Below are 23,965 nucleotides of genomic sequence, written 5' to 3'. Positions count from 1 at the left end.
AGTAACAGGACCACCCTCACTGAAAACAGTATCATCAAAAATAAAATACATCACAGCAGAAATAATAGCCATAATTAACCCCTACAGTAATATCCCACAACCTGCCCCCAAAGTCTCCATCCTGCCCCCAAAGTCTCCACAATTAGCCCCTACAGTAATAAAGTCCCAAATCCTGGTCCCATGTCTCCATCCTGCCCACATGTATTCATCCTGCCCCGATGTCTCCATTTATCTCCTTTCTGCCCCAATTGTCTCAATCCTGGTCCCATGTCTCCATCCTGTCCACATGTTTCCATCCTGCCCCCATATCTCTATTCTGCCCCCATGTCTTCATTCTGCCCAATTTGTCTCCATTCTGTACCCATTTGTCTCCATTTTGCCCACAATGTCTCCATTCTTCTCCGAATATTTCCATTGTGCCCCAATGTCTCCATTCTGCCCCCAATGTTTTCATTCTGCCCCCAATGCCTCCATCCTGCCCCATATCTCTCCATTTTGCCCCATGTTTCCATTTTGCCCCAATGTTTTCCATTCTGCCCCCAATATCTCCCATTCTACCCCCATGTTTCCATCCTGACCCCAATGTCTCTCCATTTTTCCCCCATACTGTAGCTTTACAAAAAAAAGTAAAAAAAAAAAAAAGTGTCCCAACATCCGAAGCATGGTTGTGGCGCATGACAGTGATGTCATATGCCAGCGACGTGCCTGCTGATGTCAGCTGCCAGCCTGTGATTGGCTGGTGGCTGTTAATTATTAAATTAAAACTATAGAACTATAGATTTAAAGTGAACGTGCGTCCTGAACTGGCAGAATGCTGCCACTGGGGCCCGGTGAGCAGAAGAACGGGGGCCTGACCGGGCCCTCTCTGCTCACAGGGCCCCATATACCAGGAAGGGCAGTAATATCCTGATGGCGGCCCTGGCTGTACAGTATGTATACCAGCAGCTGAGAAATATGGGAATGACTGACTTGTCCTGACTAGTGGCATAACTAGAGTCTAATGTGCTGTTGTGCAAAATTTGGACCTGCCCCCCTGCATGTTGTTCAGATGTATGGACCCTTGTAATATTCTAAATTCTATAAGTACATTTGTGTTGCCCCCCCCCTCATTATAAGCCACTATTCAGCCAACAGAGGCCAAATGTATCTATAGCCCTCCATTCCCACTTTTGATCTTTATCTGGCTATTATTTATATTTATATTTGTATTTTCTTAAAATGTGATCCTATGGGCGAGGAATGAGTGTGAGGCTCTGTGCCCATTATTAGTTTTTCAAGCTTTTTTGCCGCGGAATTTCTGCAGCAAAAACTCTTAAAAAACGCTTGCTAATGCATGCCCCATGGTCCCCAATGATAATCCTCATGTGCTGTGTACATGCTGCGAAAATTTCCACTGCGGATTATCATTGAGGAAAAATATGCAGCATGTCCATTAATTTTGTGGACACGCAGCGTAATTGCTGCCATTGACTTGCATTGAATTGCTTAATATCCGCATCACTATATGTGCACATGCGGATATTAAGCGATTCTGTGTGCGGATGGTACCCGAGTCTGCAGAAGAGGAGACTCTCCTCCAGACTCAGGTGCCATGGTACCTGTTAAAAAAAATAATTTAAAATAAAAAATAAATATTATACTCACCTTCTGATGTCCCCTGGTCTCCTGTATGATGCGTCCTGGCTCCCCGACGGCTCGCGATGGTCTAAAAGGACCTTCCATGACGTCATTTAGTCATGTGACAGGTCATGCGACCGCTGATGTTGGTGGTTGCGTTACCTGTCACATGACTAAATGACGTCATGAAAGGTCCTTTCACACCACCGCGAGCCGTACAAGAGACCGGACACAGCTTAGAAAAGACCGGGGGTCATCAGAAGGTGAGTATAATTTTTTTTTTAGTTTTTACCATTTTTATTCTATTTTTCAACTATTAACTTGGTCACACTATATAAATCCATGCCGGTTGCGTGGATTTATATTGTGTGACCAAGTTGTCAAGCACTTTTCCAACTGATGCTAAAATCGCTTGGAAAAGCGCTTGATAACCCGCATGCAGAAATGCATGCAAAAATGCTTGACAAACGCTTCTACCTGGCGGGAAAAACCCATGTAAAATCCGCATGCGTTTTTCCTGCCAGGGAGAAGCGGAAAAAATCTGCAGCAATCCTGCATCGTGGGCACTTAGCCTAAGTCTATGTAGTGGTATTCATAAGCAGGTATACATCCAATGAAAACATGAAAATGCAGTGTGAACCCACTAATTGGCTATATTCATACTTTACTTTCAGTTCTTCTTCTTTGTTGCACTTCAGATAGAAAAAAAGAGTGCAGTTCAGAGGCTATTCTTGCTTTAAAAATACTGTATCCCGGGAAGATATACTGTAGATCTCCACAGCTAGTACTGAAATACTTTAATTTTACTGTGGAATACCATATTAGCTTTTTACCATGTATTATCATTTGTATTTTAGAACTTGTTTTCTAAAATTTCAATAAAATGTATGTTAAATTCCTTTTTGCATTTGTAATACTTTCAGAGTCACTTTGTTGCATGTATGACTGCAATTCTTCACCAAATGGATGACCAGCATTATAATCACTATGTAGGAACTTTTAATTCAAATGCAGACTTGGTGGTAAGTGGTACAGGACTTTCTTTGTTGTTTTTATGCTCAAACTGGACAATTAAATCTGACCAGTGTCATTTTATGAGGTAATAACTCTGGAACCCTTCAATGGATCCCACTGATTCTGAGATTGCTTTTAGTGGCATATTGTACTTTATAATAGTGGTAACATTTGTTTGATATGACTTATTTGTGAAATTTGTGAACATATAGGGAGAAAATTTGGTGAAAATTTCACAATTTCAAAATTTTAATTCTCATGCCCTTAAATCAGAGAGATATATCACACAAAATAGTTAATAAGTAACATTTCCCACATGTCTACTTTACATCAGCACAATTTTAGTTTGGAAACAATGTTTTTTTTGTTAGGAAGTTAGAAGGCTTAAAAGTAGTGTTGAGCATTCCGATACTGAAATATCGGGTATCGGCCGATATTCGCGGTATCGGAATTCCGATACTTAATTCCGATACTTTTACAATATCGAATACCGGAATCGGAAGTTCCCATAATGCCTGCGCTCTGCCGTTTCTCTGAAGGATGACAAGCTGGATGGCAGCACTTAGCTGCGATCCAGCCTGTCATCAGAATGCCATCCCAGCGTGGGAGAATTCTCCTGATTGTTTAAAAGCCGGCGCGCGGTAAAAAGCCGCCGGCTTTTAAACAATCACACAACCCCATACTGCTTCCCCGCAGCCTCCCACCCCGATCCTCCGCTCCCCTCGCCACCTCCCATCCCGATCGTAAGTTAGGACCGGGCGGGGAGCGCAGCACCAAGGAGCGGGGAGCGAAGGACCCGGGCGGGGAAGCCGGCAGTGAAAAGACTTCACCGCCGGCTTTCCCGTTCTGTGCTGCGCTTTCCCGCCGGTTATTTCAAATGAACAGCTGCGGTATCAGGTGATGCTGATCAGCTGTTCATTTGAAGTCGCCGCGGTGCCCTCAGAGGGTTCATGTGAGTTCATGCTTGACTGCATTGCATGAACTCACATGAACTTTCCCACGGTCTCACAGGTCAGCCTCACCTCCCAGACCCGTCGTGATTGGTGTGTGCGCGGTGTCTGTGCGATGTGTGCGGGTGTGCGCGGTGTCTGTGCGATGTCTGCGGGTGTGTGCGGTGTCTGTGCGATGTCTGCGAGTGTGTGCGGGTGTGTGCGGTGTCTGTGTGATGTGTGCGGGTGTGTGCGGTGTCTGTGCGATGTCTGCGAGTGTGTGCGGTGTCTGTGCGATGTGCATGGTGTCTGTGTGATGTGTGCGGGTGTGTGCGTGCAGGCAGACATAGGCCGATGTGACACTACTACTCCCATCGGCCTATGTCTGTCCCCCGTCCACTCCTGCCAGCAGTATCAGCTCGATGGGAGCAGTAGTTCCCATCAGCCTGATCCTGCTATTTAAATTGCCCTACTGTGTCCCCAATAAATTTTATATACATGTCATTGGTGGCCAGTGGTTGCCTACAATAAATTAGTTCATACATTACCTGTCCCCGCTGATCGCCACCTAAAATAAAGTAAAAAATAAAAAAATACACCTATACTCACCTAGACACCTAATTCCCCGAAGCCATCGATCTCCTGTAATAAAATATAAAATAATAAACCACAACCTTATCCTTACCCCTCCGTAGTAGTCCACGAGTGTCCCACGATGATCTCCAGTTTAGAGCAGCCACATAGAATGTGACCGCTCTGAACCGCTGCCGCCGTTAGAATGATGGGGCCGTAAAGCAGCCCCGTCATTGTATAAGCGGGTTCACCGGAGTTCAGGCAGCGCTGCTCCGGTTAGCTGCTTTACGGCCCTGCTGTATCGTGAGAAATTCCCACGGTACAGCAGTGCCATAAAGGAGGTCTCCGGAGCTGCGCTGCCTGAATGCACTCCGGTGACCTCAGTCAGTGGCTCCCGCTGCCGGGAGCGGACATGTTCCCGGCAGCGTGAGCTTACAGCAGCCATGCACAGCTGTCACCATCTCCAGATGTGACAGCTGTGCATGGGAGATCAGCGCAGGAACGTGGACAGGTAACTATTTTTTTTTAGTAAACTAAGAATTTAATAAAATTGTGTGTTTTATTTCAAATAAATTATTTTTTTCTGGGTGTAGTGTGTTTTTTCTTTTTAACACTTTGTAGGTTAGTAATGGGGGTGTCTTATAGACGCCCATCATTACTAACCTGGGCTTCATGGCAGCTGGTGCTGACATGAACCCCAGCCCTATTACCCCACTGCCACCGCACCAGGGCAGCGTGGAAGAGCGAGGCTAAGTGCCAGAATTGGCGCATCCTATGGATGCGCCATTTCTGGGGCGGCTGACGGCTGGTGTTTCTAGCCTGGGAGGGGGCCAATATTCATGGCACCCTTCCTGGGCTATTAATATCAGCCCCCAGCTGTCTGCCTAGCCTTTGCTAGCTATTAAAATAGGGGGGACCCCACTTCATTTTTTTGGGGGGGTTCCCAATTTTAATAGCTAGTAAAGGCTAGGTATTCAGCTGGGGGCTGATATTAGTAGCCTGGGAAGCTCCGTGGGTTTTACCCCCTTCCCAGGCTTCAAACATCTTCCCCAGCCGTCAGCTTAACCTCCGCTAGAGACTAAAATTATGGGGGATCCCACGCCAATTTTTTTTTAAATTAAATCCTTTATTTTAACACTAAATGACATTTGAGGAGTTAATAAAGATGCAGTCCCTAAATTATTATTTATTTTTTAATTAATTTTTCCCAAAAATTTTGACGTGGGCTTTGCTATATTTTTGTATGCCAGCCAGGTACAGCATCCAGCTTCTATGAACGCGCCATTTTCCGGGGTGGCTGCGGACTGCAATTTGCAGCGGGGGGGGGGCCCAGAAAGCTTGGGTCTCCCTGAGCTGCAGATTCCAGCCCCCAGCTGCCTAGTTGTACCTGGCTGGACACACAAATAGGGCGAAGCTCCACGTATTTTTTTTTTTAAATTATTTCATGAAATTCATGAAATAATAAAGAAAAAAAGGGCTTCCCTATATTGTTGTGTCCGGCCAGGTACAAATAGGCAGTTGGTGGTTGGGGGCAGCCCGTTCCTGCCTGCTGTACCTGGCTGGACACAAATATAGTGCAAAGCCCCACGTCAATTTTTTTTTAATTATTTCAGGAAATTCATGAAATAATTAAAAAAAAATTGATGTGGGGCTGCGTCCTATATTTGTGTCCAGCCAGGTACAGCAGGCAGGAACGGGCTGCCCCCAACCACCAGCTGCCTATTTGTACCTGGCCGGACACAACAAAATAGGGAAGCCCTTTTTTTAAAAAATTATTTCATGAAATAATTAAAAAAAAATTGACGTGGTGCTTCGCACTATATTTGGGTCCAGCCAGGTACAGCAGGCAGGAACGAGCTGCCCCCAACCACGAGCTGCCTATTTGTACCTGGCCGGACACAACAATATAGGGAAGCCCTTTTTTTCTTAATTATTTCATGAATTTCATGAAATAATTTAAAAAAAAAATACGTGGGGCTTCGCCCTATTTTTGTGTCCAGCCAGGTACAACTAGGCAGCTGGGGGCTGGAATCTGCAGCGCAGGGAGGCCCAAACTTTCTGGGCCCCACCCGCTGCAAATTGCAGTCCGCAGCCGCCCCGGAAAATGGCGCGTTCATAGAAGCGCCATCTTCTGGCGCTGTACCCAACTCATCCAGGGCCCTGGTGCGGTGGCTCCATGGGTAATAAAGGGGTTAAGGCCAGCTTGGCATTATCAGCTGGCCCTAAGCCCGAAATTCATGGTGTCACACCAATATTAGACAGGACCACCATGAATTTCTAGTAAAGTATTTAAAAAAAACACAACACCCAGAATAAAGTCCTTTAATTGAAATAAAGACACAATTCTTTATTGTTCTAAATTAAACTATACTTACCATCACGCCCATTCCAGCTGAAGCCAACGATCTCCTGCAATAAAAGAAAAATAATAAACCAACATCATCCTTACCTTCCCATGGATCCCACGACAGCTTCAGCTCTGCTACATCGAGATGACAGGCTGGACCGCAGCAGAACGCTGCCATCCAGCCTGTCATCCCGCAGACACTGAGAAGCACAGGCATGCTTGCGCTCCTCAGTGTCTCTCTGTGACGGCATAAAGATGAGCCGAGTTCATGTCCAATGAACTCAGCTCACCTCATGCACGTCACTGACAGTGTGGGAAAATTCTCCTGCACTCAGCGCTTCAGCGTGAGAATTCTCCCACGCTGTCTGTGACGTACATGAAGTGAGCTGAGTTCATTGGACTTGAGCTCACCTCATGCACGTCACTGACAGCGTGGGGAAATTCTCATGCTGAAGCGCTGAGTGCAGGAGAATTTTCCCACGCTGTCAGTGACGTGCATGAGGTGAGGTCATGTCCAATGAACTCGGCTCACCTCATGCACGTCACTGACAGCGTGGGAAAATTCTCCTGCACTCAGCGCTTCAGCGTGAGAATTCTCCCACGCTGTCAGTGACGTGCATGAGGTGAGCCGAGTTCATTGTCGGCTCATCTGGATGCCGTCACAGAGAGACACTGAGGAGCGCAAGCAAGCCTGCGCTTCTCAGTGTCTGCGGGATGACAGGCTGGATGGCAGCGTTCTGCTGCGGTCCAGCCTGTCATCTCGATGTAGCAGAGCTGGAGCCGTCGTGGGAACCATGGAAAGGTAAGGATGAGGTTGCTTTATTATTTTTCTTTTATTGCAGGAGATCGTTGGCTTCAGCTGGAATGGGCGTGACGGTAAGTATGGTTTAATTTAGAACAATAAAGAATTGTGTGTTTATTTCAATTAAAGGACTTTATTCTGGGTGTTTGTGTTTTTTTTTTAACTTTCACTATGGGGTTAGTAATGGGGGTGTCTTATAGACGCCTCTCCATTACTAACCTGGGCTTGATGTCAGCTGGCATTATAAGCTGACATCAACCCCAGCCCTATTACCCCACTGCCACCGCTACAGGGCAGTGGGAAGAGCGAGGCTAAGTGCCAGAATTGGCGCATCCTATGGATGCGCCATTTCTGGGGCGGCTGACGGCTGGTGTTTCTAGCCTGGGAGGGGGCCAATATTCATGGCACCCTTCCTGGGCTATTAATATCAGCCACCAGCTGTCTGCCTAGCCTTTGCTAGCTATTAAAATAGGGGGGACCCCACGTCATTTTTTTGGGGGGTCCCCCATTTTAATAGCTAGTAAAGGCTATGTATTCAGCTGGGGGCTGATATTAGTAGCTTGGGAAGCTCCGTGGGTATTACCCCCTTCCCAGGCTTCAAACATCTGTCCCAGCTGTCTGCTTAACCTCCGCTAGAGACTAAAATTAAGGGGAACCCCACGCCAATTTTTTTTTAAACAATTCCTTTATTTTAACACTAAATGTCAAGTACAGTAATCAACACTATCACTGTACTTCATATATACGTGACTGACATGTTTCTATCTATCTAATCTATGTATGATTCTCTATTCCTTCTATTCTAAATTGTCGGGTACAGATGCTGAATTGCAGGCCGGCTTTCTTAAAGAGACGGTGCATGAAAACACTATTATTTTTTTATATAAATCCTTTACACTAAATGACAAGTACAGTAAGCAACACTGTCACTGTACTTCATATATATGTGACTGACATGTTTCTATCTATCTAATCTATGTGTGATGCTCTATTCTTTCTGTTGTAAATTGTCGGGTACCGGTGTATGCGCTGATGAATTGCCGGCTTTTCGCATACATTCTACATTATTCTTAGTTGTTTTACTTCATGTAGAATTAACCTACAAGGAAAGAAAGGGTTTATTTTCATTCCGATATTAGTGTCCCATTGACTTGCATTGGTTTCCGGTATCGGAATCGGCGATATCCGATACTTTTTGAGTATCGGTCCGATCCAATCCGATATGATATTTCCTGATATCGGAAGGTATCGCTCAACACTACTTAAAAGTTGATCAGCAATTTCTCATTTTTTAAAAAAAATAACAAAACCTTTTTTTTAGGGACATCACATTTGAAGTGACTTTGGGAGCCTATGTGACAGAAAATATTCAAGTGACACCATTCGAAAAACTGCACCCCTCAATGTGTTCAAAACCACATTTAAAAAGTTTATTAACCCTTATTTAAGTTTCACAGGAACAGAAGTTATGTGGAAAGAAAAAAATAAGCATTTAACTTTTTTTCACAAAAATTTTAACTTAGGCTGTGTGCCCACTATGCATTTTTTAAGCATTTCCGCAACGGCAATTCCGCTGCAGAAGCGCTTCAAAAACGCTTGGTAGAAGGTCTGCCACGTTCCCCAATGATAATCCACATGTGCTGTGCACATGCTGCAGAAATTTCCGCTGCGGATTATCATTGCAGAAAAAAACGCAGCACTACCAATTATTTTGCGTAAACGCGGCGTTTTCACCTCCATTGACTTGCATTGGAACGCATAGATTCCGCATCACTTCATCTGCAGATGCGGAATCCATGCGTTTCAATGTGCGGATGGTACCCGGGATTCGAGAAGAGTAGACTCTCCTCTGGACCCGGGTACCATAGAACCTGTAAAAAAAATAATAAAATAAAAAATAAATATTATACTTATCTTCTGATGGCCCCCGGTGTCCTTAGCGATGCGTCTCGGCTTGCCGGCAACTCGTGATGGTCTGAAAAGGACCTGACATCGGCAGGTCATTTAGTGTACCGCGAGCTGCCGTCAAGCCAGGACCCATCGGATAAAGACACTGGGGGCCATTAGAAGGTAAATATAGAATTATTTTTTATTTTTTAACATTCTTTCGGTCACACTATATAAATCCATGCCGGTTGCTTGGATTTATATAGTGTGATCAAGTTGTCAAGCACTTTCCAAGTGATGCTAAAATCAATTGGAAAGCGCTTGACAACCCGCATGCGGAAATCATGTGAAGAACACTTCACTTCCGCTTGTCCCTGGCAGGAAATACACATGTAAAATCCGCATGTACAATCCGCATGCATTTTTTCTGCCAGGGAGATGCAGAAACGCTCAGGAAAAAATCCGGAGCATTTCTGCATCGTGGGCACATAGCCTTAGACCCATTTTTTATTTTTACAAGGGTAACAGGAGAAAATGGACCCCAAAATTTGTTGTGCAGTTTCTCTTGCCAATACCCCATATGTAGGTAACAACTACTGTCTGGGCACATGGCAGGGCTCGGAAGAGAAGGAGCACCGTTTGACTTTTTAAATGCAAAAATGGCTGGAATCGAGAGCAGACACCATGATGTGCCCCTGATGTGCTTAAACATTAGAAACCCCCACAAGTGACCCCATTTTGAAAACTAGACCCCTCAAGGAATTTATCTAGATGTGTGGTGAGCACCTTAACCCTCAGGAAAATAAAAAATCACATTTTTCCCACAAAAATTCTTTCAGCCCCAAATGTTTTATTTATAAGAAGGGAAAATGGAACCCAACATTTGTTGTGCAATTTCTTGTGAGCGTGTTAATACCCCATATGTGGTTGAAAAGTACTCTTGAGGCACAGTGCAAAGCTTAGAAGGAAAGAAGTGCTATATTGAATTTCAGATTTTGCTGGAATGGTTTGAAAGTGCCATATCACATTGGCAGAGCCCCTGAGGTTCCAAAACAGCTGAAACCCCCCATAAGTGACACCATTTTACAAACTACACCTCCCAATGGATTCATCTAGGGGTGCAGTGAGCATATTGACACCACATGTGCCTCACAGAAATTTATACCATTGGGGGTTGAAGAAAGAATAATTACATTTTTACTGCTAAAATGTTGTTTTACCCCCAATTTTTTTATTTTTATAAGGCCTAATGGGAAAAAATGGACCACAGTTTGTTGTGCAATTTCTCCTGAGTGCGCCAATACCCTGCATGTAATAGGGAACTACTTTTGAGGCACAGTGCAAAGCTCAGAAGGGAAGGAGCATCATATTATAGTGCAGATTTTACTGTTATGGTTTGCGGGTGCTATGATCCACTGGGAGAGCCTCTGAGGTGCCAGAACAGTAGAACCTCCCCCCATAAATGACCCCATTTTACAAACTACACCTCTAATGAATTCATTTAGGGGTACAGTGATCATATTTACACCACAGGTGTGAACACTGAAGATGAAATAATTTAATCTTTACTACATAAATTGTTTTAGCCCCAGATTTTACATTTTCACCCAGGGAAATGGCTAAAAATGGCACTAAAATGTGTCACACAATGTCTGCTTAACTTGGAAATACCCCATAAGTGACTGTACAGTACTGCTTAGCCATGCAGTGAGACTCGCAATGGAAGGAGTGCTATTTGGCTCCTGGTGCACAGATTTTCCTAGAATAGTTTGCCCGAAGAGTAGAATACCCCCGTCAAGTGATGCAATTTTGGAAATTATACCCCTGCCACACATGTAATTGCTATATGTGGTTTAGGCACACTGTGGGGCTCAGAAAGGAGGGGGCATTTGGATTTGGGAGAGCAGAATTAATTTGACTTCTTTTCGGGGGAAGGAGCTATGGCGCTTTTCCAGAGCCTTTGTACTATCAGTAACCTGGAAACAGATGAATGACCTGTTTGGGGACTTGTTTTTTTGTGGATTAACTTGAAGCTTTTTTTTGGGAATATGTTACATAATGCTTGCGATCACAGTTATCCTGTTCTAAGCACTTACATCAGGGTTTCCATCTAAATCTCCGAGTGACGTGATTCAGATGAAACCTCCAAAGGATCCATTCATTATAATGAGGCAGCAGAGTTACTCTGGAGTCTGTTTGGCCTGTGTCCAGTGGTGTCCTACTTTTCAGAAGTGCACAATACTGTGTTGTCTACACTTTTATGCACGCCTAAAATGATGGACACCACCAGATCATTGGCCAGACGGCATCCACAGTGCCTTCATACGCCTCATTATAGGGAATCTTTCATCGGGGGTTCTGTCTGAATCACGTATTTGAGAGATTTACACGGAAATCCCAGTGTAAGTGCTCAGCTATAAATGTGAGCCGAGCCTTACTGCGATCTCTGTGAAACAGAATGAGCAAATCAACAGCCGGTGAAAAATTGGTTTTATTTATTCTGTTTGCCATTCCTCGTGCGGTATAAGTGATTAGATGACTTTATTCTTCAGGTGACCCCGCGCCGATCCAAAAAACCCCAGAAATGTAGAAATTTTTGCAAATTTATTAAAAAAGAAAAACTGAAATATCACATGGTCATAAGTATTCAGACCCTTTGCTCAGACTCTCATATTTAAGTCACATGCTGTCCATTTCCTTGTTATCCTCCTTGAGATGGTTCTACTCCTTCATTGGAGTCCAGCTTTGTTTAATTAAACTAATAGGACTTGATTTGGAAAAGCACACACCTGTCTATATAAGATGTCACAGCTCACAGTGCATGTCAGACCAAATGAGAATCATGAGCTCAAAGGAACTGCCCAAGGAGCACAAAGACAGAATTGTGACAAGGCACAGATCTGGCCAAGGTTACAAAAGAATTTCTGCATTACTCAAGGTTCCTAAGAGCACAGTGGTCTCCACAATCCTTAAACAGAAGAACTTTGAGACCACCAGAAGTATTCCTAGACCTGGTCGTCCAGCCAAACTGAGCAATTGTGGGAGAAGAGCCTTGGTGAGAGAGGTAAATAAGAACCCCAAGATCACTGTGGCTGAGCTCCAGAGATGCAGTAGGGAGATGGGAGAAAGTTCCACAAAGTCAACTATCACTGCAGCCCTCCACCAGTCGGGCCTTTATGGCAAAATGGCCTGATGGAAGCTTCTCCTCAGTGTAAGACATATGAAAGCCCGCATAGAGTTTGCTCAAAAACACATGAAGGACTCCCAGAAATAAGATTCTCTGGTCTGATGAGATGAAGATAGAACTTTTTGATGATAATTCTAAGTGGTGTGTGTGGAGAAAACCAGGCACTGCTCATCACCTGCCCAATACAATCCCAACAGTGAAACATAGTGCTGGTAGCATCATTCTATGGGGGTGTTTTTCAGCTGCAGTGACAAGACGACTGGTTGCAATTGAAGGAAACATGAATGCGGCCTAGTACAGAGATATCCTGAATGAAAACCTCTTCCAGAGTGCTCTGGACCTCAGACTTGGCCGAAGGTTCACCTTCCAACAAGACAATGACACTAAGCACACAGCTAAAATAACAAAGGCGTGGCTTCAGAACACCTCTGTGACCATTCTTGACTGGCCCAGCCAGAGCCTTGACCTAAACCCAATTGAGCATCTCTGGAGAGACCTGAAAATGGCTGTCTACCAACGTTCACCATCCAACCTGACGGAACTGGAGACAATAAGTGTAACATCCCTGGCGGCGTGCTTGCATAGTGCTTGCATAGTGCACCACCTCCCACCATGCAAGACCGCAATCTTACCCATCAGTCCAGCCTGCAAACCTTGCTCCAGTTCATGCTGTGTGCATGTCTCTTCTCTGATTGCTTAGGGCGGCGGCCCGGTTACTTCCTGATTCTTATAGCTGCTGTGGGCGCACTCCTAATGCGTCCCCAGCCTATTGCTGTGAGTCACTGGATATTTAAACCTCCTCCACCCAGAAGGAGGTGCATGAGAAACACTAACTATCAGTGTGCTCCTTGCCTCTGAGTTGCCAGGTCTTGTCCTGTATCTTATCTGTTTCTGCCATACCCAGGCCTGTTTTCTCTGACTTCTAGTCTGTTTCCGCCACTCTGGGGACTGTATACCCAGGCTCGTTCTTGTATCTCGTTGCAGTATCAGTTCCTGTCTGAACTGTCTCCTAGCCTGTTACCTGTTTGTCTCTATGTCCATACCTTCCCTTTTCCTGCAGTGTCTGAACCTGCACCTAACTCCAACTCGTTGTCTCTGTACTTCTGTTCATGAGTTTTGTGTCCACTCGCTACTTCACTGTAAGAACCTTGTGTGTATCTGGTTCTGCTTGTTCCTTTTCCCTTCCTCCGTATCTACCTCCTGTGTTCTAGCCATCTTCCTGTATTTTCCAGTCTGTTCCATGTGAACAGAGACCTGTCTTCTCTGCCTCCACCTTCAGCCCTGTTCTGCTCTGCTTGCTCACCGTGCCAGCGGTTTCTCTCTGCTCTGCCTTGCCCACCGCTCCGGCGGTTCCTCTCTGCTCTGCCTTGCCCACCGTTCCTCTCTGCTCGGCCTTGTCCACCGCACCTGCGGTTTCGCTCTGCTCTGCTTGCTCACCGCGCTAGCGGTTTCTCTCTGCTCTGCCTTGCCCACCACTCTGGCGGTTCCTCTCTGCTCTGCCTTGCCCACCACTCCGGCGGTTCCTCTCTGCTCAGCCTTGTCCACCGCACCTGTGGTTTCGCTCTGCTCTGCTTGCTCACCGGACCAGCGGTTTTGCTCTGCTCTGCCTTGTCCACCGCTCCGGCGGTTGCTCTCTGCTCTGCCTTGTCCACCACTCCGGCTGTTTTGCTCTGCTCTGCCTTGTCCACTGCACCTGTGGTTTCGCTCTGCCCTGCTTGCTCACCGCACCTGCGTTTTTTTCTCTGCCTTGTCCACCGCACCTGCAGTTTCACTCCGCTCTGCTTGCTCACCACACCAGCGGTTTTGCTCTGCTTGTCTACCGCATCTGCAGCTCTGTTCCTGTCTCCCAGTCTGTACTTGACCCTACCCAGCCTGCACTCCAGCCGTGCTTGCCAGTATCTCCCTGTCTGCACTACAGCCGTGCCTGCCAGTACCCACCTGTCTGCATACCAACCGTGCTTGCCAGTACCCACCTGTCTGCATACCAGCCGTGCTTGCCAGTACCCACCTGTCTGCATACCAGCCGTGCTTACCAGTACCCACCTGTCTGCATACCAGCCATGCCTACCAATACACACCTGTCTGTATGCCAGTCTAACCTGCCTGTTCCTGCATTCCCCGGTGCGGGTCAACAGCTGTGACCGGGGTCTGACATGGAGTAGCACCTGGTCCCTCTGCTCGGTTCCTCCTTGGTTCACGGAGTCGACTGATCCGCCGTGCGACCTTGGTCGGATCGGGTTGATACTTAGTTACGCCCCTCCAGGCACTCCTCAGCTCATGGTACAGTGGGATCACTAATCACTCTCACGCCAGTCAGTCTGGGCGCGAGCGTAACAATATGCAAGGAAGAATGGCAGAGGATCCCCAAATCCACGTGTGAAAAACTTGTTGCATCATTCCCAAGAAGACTCATGGCTGTATTAGCTCAAAAGGGAGCTTCTACTCAATACTGAGCAAAGGGTCTGAATACTTATGACCATGTGATATTTCAGTTTTTCTTTTCTAATAAATTTGCAAAAATTTCTACATTTCTGTTTTTTTCAATCAAGATGGGGGGTAGAGTGTACTTTTATGAGATAAAAAAAGAACTTTTTAGAATTTACCCAATGGCTGCATTGAAACAAAGAGTGAAAAATTTAAAGGGGTCTGAATACTTTCCGTACCCACTGTATATATATGTCGTAGGGTTTCTGTTCACTCAGCTGCAGTTGAGGGCAGGCGCAGGCATTTTCATTGGAATATCCAGGCTGGTTTATTAAGACAACATAAACAGCTCAGGAAGCAAAACACAAAACAACCTTTTTTGACACAAAGTGGAGACACAAAGTAAAATGTCCATATAATATTGTGAGTTTTCCCGCTCAGGTCAGTGTCCAGTTCTCAAGTCCTTAGCGAAGACTAACACACTGGAGATCCACACATTTCCAGACACATACAATGAATGAGACACTTGGTCTCCATTTTATTTAGCAAACCACGCCCCCGGGGTGGGGATATGTGAGAAGCCATTTCCACCCATCTCTTATGACTGCTCATAAAACCGGCCCTGATACGCCCTATTAACCCTCTCAGCACTATACGTGCTGAAGCATGCTTTGCCGGGTTTACTTCACTGAAGATACCAATCTAGATGATACATATCTCCACTAAAGTACCTGTCCGGTGGCCATCTTACATAACCCCTCCTCTACTCAAAGCCAGGGGGCTTGGCACCTTCCGCTATCAAGTAGTGGACTCTCCTCAGCATTGCCATGCAGTTTCCCGGGCTTATGCTCTACATGGATGCTAAAATACTGAAGGGTTAGGAACCACCTGGTCACTCGGGCATTATTCCCCTTCTTCTCCCTCATCCACCTTAATGGGGTATGGTCTGACACTAGCCTGAACTTCCTGCCTAAGAGTTAGTATCTTAGAGTGTTCAATGCTCACTTGATCGCCAAACATTCCCTCTCCACTATGGAGTAATTTTTCTCACAGGATGTCAGCTTCCAAGTTAAATATATTATAGGGTGCTCTTCCCCATTCACCTCTTGTGATAGGACATCAGCTAGCCCAACATCTGATGTGTCTGTCTGGGCCACAAACTTCTTTGAGAAATCCGTTGCCACCAGCAGTGGCTGTTTACACAGAGTTGGCTTCAGTTCCTGGAAGGCCGTCTCAGCTTTTGGAGACCACTTATCCATAGCCAACTTTGTCCCTTTAAGGAGGTCTGTCAAAGAAGTGGCTATCATGGCAAAGTTAGGGATAAACTGGCAGTAATAGCACATGATGCCCAAGAACGCTCTCACCTATTGCTTTGAGAGGGGTTGTGGCCAACTCTAGATCCTGGTAGCGCCTCCAGCCTCTGGACACTACACTGACAGACACAGCAAACCTTCTTGCCACAGCTCACATTGATGTGCCATCCAGGATGAGCTGCACTACCTGAGCAACTTCTGTGGGTTGTAGAGTCTGTCTCATGCTACCACGAGTGTGAAAGCACAACCAACATTCAAAAGTGACCAAAACATCAGCCAGAAAGCATTGGTACTGAGATGTGGTCTGTGGTCCCCAGCTGCAGAACCACTCCTTTATTGAGGGTGTCTTGATAATTGCGATAATTTCCATCTACTGTCTATTCCATTTGCACAACAGCATGTGAAATTGATTGTCAATCAGTGTTGCTTCCTAAGTAGACAGTTTGATTTCACAGAAGTTTGATTTACTTGGAGTTATATTCTGTTGTTTAAGTGTTCCCTTTATTTTTTTGAGCAGTGTAGTATTTTTATATATTCTTTTCCATTTCTTCAAGGACTTTTTGATGGAGACATTTATAATGTTTAAAGATCTTATTGGAAAGAATGTGTATCCTTCAGACTGGATGACCATGAGCATGGTACAAAACAGGTAAGGAAATCCTTTATGTTATGACTGTCATAATTATCCTGAACACAAAAGAAAGATGTCCCATACACATAATGATAAATGTATGCGATACAACCAATGCTGCTAATCATATTTGTGTATTTTATCGAAACAATTAGCTCCAACCTATTAATCAAAAATAAGTAAAATATTGAGAAGGAAGGTACCATAATATATGGATCAAAAATAAAGAGAGTACACACAAAATAGTATTAAACAATATCATAAAACACGCTTCAGCACAGGAAAGCAGCTCCCCACTGCTCGGTACTCGCCTGAGCATCTCAGTGCTCGAGATGCTCGGCGCTTGGCAAGTATTTCCAGGATGCTCGGACGGGAGCTCGGGACCCCGCCCCGCATGTTTGGCGCTCTTTAGACAGCCAATTAACATGTAGGGTTTGCCTGCCACTCACTGTAATGCCGTAGCCATGTTGGTTGTGGCATTACGGTGATTGGCTGGCCGCATACCGTCATTGGGTCTATATAAGACCTGGTGACCCTATGCTCATCACATTCTACCCTTCAGACAGGCAGAGTAGGGAGAGGTCCTGCTGAATGAGGGACAGAATTGGCGGTTTAATAGTTAGATATAGGTATTCCACAGCAAGATATAAATACAGTGCATTGTGAAAGTATTTGGCCCCCTTGAACTTTTCTACCTTTTGCCACATTTCTTGGGAAGAATCAACAACAAGTAGGACACAAACGTGAAGTGGAACTAAATTTATTAATATTTAAAACTTTTTTAACAAATTAAAAACTGAAAAGTGGGGCGTGCAATATTATTCGGCCCCTTTACTTTCAGTGCAGCAAACTCACTCCAGAAGTTCAGTGAGGATCTCTGAATGATCCAATGTTGTCCTAAATGACTGGCAATGATAAATAGAATCCACCTGTGTGTAATCAAGTCTCCGTATAAATGCACCTGCTCTGTGATAGTCTCAGGGTTCTGTTTCAAGTGCAGAGAGCATCATGAAGACCAAGGAACACAACAGGCAGGTCCAAGATACTGTTGTGATGAAGTTTAAAGCCGGATTTGGATACAAAAAGATTTCCCAAGTTTTAAACATCTCAAAGAACACTGTGGAAGAGATCATATTGAAATGGAAGGAGTATCAGACCACTGCAAATCTACCAAGACCCGGCTGTCCCTCTAAACTTTCATCTCGAACAAGGAGAAGACTGATCAGAGATGCAGCCAAAAGGCCCATGATCACTCTGGATGAACTGCAGAGATTTAAAGCTGAGGTGGAAGAGTCTGTCCATAGGACAACAATCAGTTGTACACTGTACAAATCTGGCCTTTATGGAAGAGTGGCAAGAAGAAAGCCACTTCTCAAAGATATCCATAAAAAGTCTCATTTGAAGTTTGCCACAAGCCTCCTGGGAGACACACCAAACATGTGGAATAAGGTGCTCTGGTCAGATGAAACCAAAATCAAACTTTTTGGCCACAATGCAAAACGATATGTTTGGCGTAGAAGCAACACAGCTCATCACCCTCAAAACACCATTCCCACTGTCAAACATGGTGGTGGCAGCATCATGGTTTGGGCCTGCTTTTCTTCAGCAGTGACAGGGAAGATGGTTAAAATTGATGGGAAGATGGATGTAGCCAATTACCGGACCATTCTGGAAGAAAACCTGTTGGAGTCTGCAAAAGACCTGAGACTGGAACGGAGATTTATCTTCCAACAAGAGAATGATCCCAAACATAAAGCAAAATCTACAATGGAATGGTTCAAAAATAAACGTATCCAGGTGTTAGAATGGCCAAGTCAAACTCCAGACCTGAATCCAATCAAGAATCTGTGGAAAGAGCTGAAAACTGCTGTTCACAAACGCCCTCCATCCAACCTCAATGAGCTCGAGCTGTTTTGCAAGGAAGAATGGGCAAGAATTTCAGCCTCTCGATGTGTAAAACTGATAGAGACATACCCCAAGTGACTTGCAGCTGTAATCGCAGCAAAAGGTGGCGCTACAAAGTATTAACTCAAGGGGGCTTGCCCCACTTTTCAGTTTTTAATTTGTTAAAAAAGTTTAAAATATCCAATAAATTTCATTCCACTTCACGATTGTGTCCCACTTGCTGTTGATTCTCCCCCAAAAATTAGAATTTTATATCTTTATTTTTGAAGCCAGAAATGTGGCAAATGGTAGAAAAGTTCATGGGGGCCAAATACTTTCACAATGCACTGTATATCCATCTGAACTAAGGCTGTGTGCCCACAATGCATTTTTTAAGAATTTCCGCAGTGGCAATTCCGCTGCTGAAACGCTTAAAAAATGCTTGGTAGAAGGCCTGCCATGTTCCCCAATGATAATCCGCATGTGCTATGCACATGCTGCAGAAATTTCCGCTGTGGATTATCATTGTGGAAAAAAACGCAAGCACTACCAATTATTTTGCAGAAGCACTGCTTTTTGCCACCATTGACTTGCATTGGAGCGCTTGGATTCCGCATTACTGCATCTGCAGATGCGGAATCCAAGCGTTTCAATGTGCAGATGGTACCCGGGTCTGGAGAGGAGGAGACTCTCCTTTGGACCCGGGTACCATAGTACCTGTAAAAAAAAAAGAATAAAGTAAAAAATAAATATTATACTTACCTTCTGATGGCCCCCAGTGTCCTTGTCTCGGCTTGCCGGCAGATGGCAATGGACTCAAAGACCTGCGCTGACGTCATTTAGTCATGTGACGGGTCACGCGACGCTGATGTCAGCACGTCCTTCAGTGTAGCTGCCGGCAAGCCGAGACGCATTGAATAAGGACCCCCGCTGCCATCGGAAGGTAAGTATGATTTTTATTTTTTAACATTCTTTCGGTCATACTATATAAATCCATGCCGGTTGCATGGATTTATATAGTGTGACCAAGTTGTCAAACACTTTCCAAGTGATGCTAAAATCGTTTTGAAAGCTCTTGACAACCCGCACGTGAAGAACGCTTCACATCCGCTTGTCCCTGGCAGGAAAAACGCATGTACAATCCGCATGCGTTTCTTCTGCCAGGGAGATGCAGAAACGCTCAGGAAATAATCCGGAGCATTTCTGCATTGTGGGCACATAGCCTAACAGTTCTTCTGTGGACTAATCCAGCTGCATATATTACTGGTGTTAGCATAAGTTAGGCAGACAGGGTTTGTGGACAGTGTATACAGCACAATAGGGTCCATTGCACATTCTGTCTGCTGCTGTTAGAGATATCCATAGCCCTACATATCAGGGCTATTTTTTTTTTCTTTTAATTCTGATTATTTGCTTGAAAAGCAACACAGTACACCATTTTACTGCTCCGTTTGCTTGTTAGCAGAATACAGACAGAATTTTTTTTATTTTATCCACATTGCTGTATTGTGGAAGCAAAGAAACGTGTCCATCATCAGACGTGATCCGATATTACCGCAGTACTAATCGTGACATTTTTTGGAGTGTGCCAAATATTACCCTCCATTTAAAGTCAGCCAGTTGTGTGTTGTTCAACCTATTCACGCTTAGTTGCTGACCAATACCATATCTCTAACGCCACTTCCTAAAACCATGGTCATCAGACGTGATTCCCATATTACTGCAGTAATAATTGTGACATTTTTTGGAGCATGCCAAATATTACCCTCAATTTAAAGTCTACCAGCTGTGTTTTGTTGAACCTATTCTCACTTGGTTGCTGACCAATACCACATCTATAAGGTCACTTCCTAAAATCGTGGTCATCAGACGTGATCCCATATTACTGCGGTAATAGTTTTGACTTTTTTTGGAGCGGGCCAACTATTATACTCCATTTAAAATGGGCAAGGCGCGTGGCAAGGGATGAGGAAATAGACGTGATGGTGATGGTTAACGCAGAGGCCGTGGGCAAAATGAAAGTGTGCCTGCCGGGGGAGCACAACAAACACCCACATAATGTCGAACTGCCTTGCTGTCCCAATTACTAGAGGACCCCAGAACACTGCTCTTGAAGCCAGAACAGTGTGAAAAGGTTGTTTGTTGGATAGCAGATAATGCTTTCAGTCAGTTTGCCACCACCACTCCATCTTCCACACAGTCAAGTCTCAGTAGCCATTAGTCTGGACCATATATTCCTCACCCTGATCCTCCTTCCTCCCACCATGCTGAGTGACCGGAGACAAATGACCCCACACTTGAACACTCCGAAGAGCTGTTCACTGTTCCATTTATAGATTCTGGCCTCTCGCCCAGCCAGCTTCAAATGGGGCAAGAGGAGATCGCATATAGTGATTCCCAAATATTTGAGTGGCCACGGTCACACAAAGGTGATGGTGGGACACTGTCACAAGAGGTGGATGATGATGATGAGACACAATTGCCACCAAGTCAGGAGGAGGTCCAGGGTGATGGCCAATGAAGTCACTGACCCAACCAGGCAAGGTGACATGCATATCAAGGACAGCAGCACACAGGGGAAGGGAGGCGTATCATCAAATAGGCAGAAACAAGAAGTGGGGTGGCCACAGACGCAAGGCGGGCAACAGTTCCCCGGAACACCAACACGAGGGAAGTTGCCAGTTCAACTGTTAATTCTGCCAGTGTCTGGCTCATTTTTAAAGACTGCCTAGATAACCCCAAAAAGGCCATTTGCAACATCTGCCAGGCCAGCTTCAACTGGGGCAGCAAAACTACCAGCCTGACCAACACCAGCATGCTCAGGCACATGACAGCAAAGCACCCGACTACCCGACTAGGTGGGCCTAACGTCAGGGTCTGGAAACCGTGTCTGAGGGTGACACCACTGCCTGTTCCGCTGTTGTGCATGCACACCAATCCCCTGTCCATGGCGCAGACAAAGATGCCTCCCGCCCTGCTCCTGACATTCCACACTTGCAACCATCACCGTCCACATCCTTGTCCCAGCGCAGCGTTCAGTTGTCCGTACCCCTGTCCTTGGAATGCAAGCGCAAATACGCAGCCAATGCCCCACAGGCCTCACTAAACTTCCACATTTCTTGAATGCTTGCACTTGAAATGTTGCCTTGTAGGCTCGTGTTGATGGAATTTTTCCACAACCTGATGGTGGCGGCCGTCACTCGGTTCTCGGTCCCCAGCAGCCACTATTTCTCCCAGTTTGCCATCCCCCACTACACAAGCATTAGTGATGAGCGAGTGTATTCGTTACTATTCGCTATCCGCATAGATAGTACGATATTCGGGTTACTCGTTATATTGGGAGTATTTGTGTACTCACCTCGCTATATTCGCATGTCCCGCCCTGCAGTTTTGGCGCCTCCTTTGCAGCCATTTAACATGCTGGGCTTCTTAACCAATGACAGTAATGCAGCAGACATCTTGGTTGTGACATTAATGTGATTGGCTGGCCGCTCAGCATCATAGGGTCTATTTAAGCCCTGCCGCCGCCATTTTGTGCACATTGCTTCTGGAGCCTCTGTTCTACAAGCATAGGGAGAGATCGCTAAGCTGCTAGGGAGAGTGTTTAGGCCTCATGATAAAACAAGATCCCTTTAAGGGCTACCTGCAGTGTATACTAGTTCAGTGTAGAGTAGGGAAGGAGAGATACTCGAGCAGGGGCAGTTTAAAGGAGTCGCTCACTAGCTCCATAATGCCACCAAAAAATAGCTCTTTTCAGAGCTGAAGACACACAACAAAGTCAGAGTACAAGGAGGAAGAAATTGTGTGTTAGGTAGGGAGAGGTTAAAGTGTTCTTCCAGTGTCCATCTTAAAACAGCTCTTGTGAGTGGCAAAGAAATATTTTTCCAGCTCACAGAGTAGTAGCATTTTGTGCTGCCTTTTTTTTTTAAAAGCACCAGTCTATTTTCCCCGCTGTTTTAGGGGTCAGAGCCTGGCTTCTGCTGTCCACATTCGTCCTCTTAAAAAGGCGGTTAGTGTCCAATGCAAAGCAGTAGTCCAAACATTTCCTACTGCCTGCTACCAAGCACGCACCAGGCCATTTTCCCCGCTGTTTTGGGGGTGACAGCCTGCCTTCTGTCCATATTAGTCCAATTAAAAAGGCATTTAGTGGCCTATGCAAAGCAGTAGTCCAAACATTTCCTACTGCCTACCAGCAAGCATGCACCAGGCCATTTTACCCCCTATTTTGGAAGCCATCAACCCAAGGGCCTCCAATCACAAATAGTAGTTAGGCTGGAGTAGGAATACTGTCCTGGTTTGTTCACTGCACAATGTGCATAGGGTTTGTAAAAATTAGCCCTATGGGCTGAGTCATGGTTGACGCAGGAAGCCACCATCCCAAGGGCCTCCAATCTCAAATAGTAGTTAGGCTGGAGTAGGAATAATGTCCTGGTTTGTTCACTGCACAATGTGCATAGGGTTTGTAAAAATTAGCCCTATGGGCTGAGTCATGGTTGACGAAGGAAGGAAACAGGTTTTTATGGGAAGGGGGTGATGTTAACAGCAGTAGCATAAATCTGTATTTTTGATGAATTTAGGTTGGCTTGCTGTCATCTGGAGGGATTACAAATAGAGATGAGCAGTGTTCGACTCGAACTGTTCGCCAATCTCAAATTCGAGCTGTTTTGGGCTGTGTTCGAGCCATTAGACGAACCCGAACGATTTGCAAAAAATCCGTCTGTTCGAGGTTATGTTCGATAACTGTTCGTGCACCAAAATCATAACTGAATTTTTTCACAGTAATACTGTTAATCAATGTTAATAGACAGTTTCAGTGTAGAGTGGGCGGGGGGAGGGGCAGGGGATGGATCTCTGCAGAAATAATGCCGATCTCCATTTTTTTTTTCTTTTCCGCATTTACAGTGGGGAGGTGCAATCTGTCAGCCTATCAGCAGCGCACACACGCAGCGAAGTGCTTTTTTTTTCACACAAGCAAGGGCATGTGTCATTGGCTGTGTATGTCACATGTCCTTGCCCTATAAGACCCAGCCATTTTCCCCGTCGCCACCATTTTCTCACTGCTGCAGCTGAGTGTTAGACGGCACCGCTGCTGCTGTGGGCACTAGACTTTGTAACTGTGTGAATTGCAAGCAATTTGCTCTTAAATAGACAGATAGGTTTAGGGAGTAGGGACTAGTTGTAATTGCAGCCCTTTTGAGGGCTAGGTTACAGCAGTTCCTAGCACTTTTTTGCCAGGCAGGTCTGTGCCAGTGCTGTGCAAGTGTTTTTCACAGCATTTGGCTTAATCTAGCTAACTCAATCCTTTTGGGCCTCTAGCAGTGTGTGTTAGTCAGTGGAGTAGCCTATCTGTGTTGCAA

At 45.4% G+C, this 23,965-nt stretch overlaps 1 protein-coding gene across 5 annotated transcripts in view; it reads left to right on the top strand.

The window, feature by feature from the left end:
- DOCK2 (dedicator of cytokinesis 2) overlaps positions 1-23,965 on the top strand; it is a 1,661,574-nt gene that overhangs the window by 948,823 nt on the left and 688,786 nt on the right. For all 5 annotated transcript variants that reach the window (XM_073649510.1, XM_073649507.1, XM_073649509.1 and 2 more), the window contains 2 exons: positions 2,541-2,639; positions 16,648-16,742. In XM_073649510.1, coding sequence (XP_073505611.1) covers positions 2,541-2,639; positions 16,648-16,742 — 194 coding nt within the window. The remainder of the gene's footprint in view (positions 1-2,540; positions 2,640-16,647; positions 16,743-23,965) is intronic.

This window comes from Phyllobates terribilis, unplaced genomic scaffold (genome assembly GCF_046119375.1).
Source record: "Phyllobates terribilis strain yellow unplaced genomic scaffold, ASM4611937v1 Scaffold_10__3_contigs__length_209671492, whole genome shotgun sequence".
Taxonomy (NCBI): domain Eukaryota; kingdom Metazoa; phylum Chordata; class Amphibia; order Anura; family Dendrobatidae; genus Phyllobates; species Phyllobates terribilis.
Note: the sequence above shows the minus strand (reverse complement) of the source record. Positions and strands in the feature narration are given on the sequence as shown.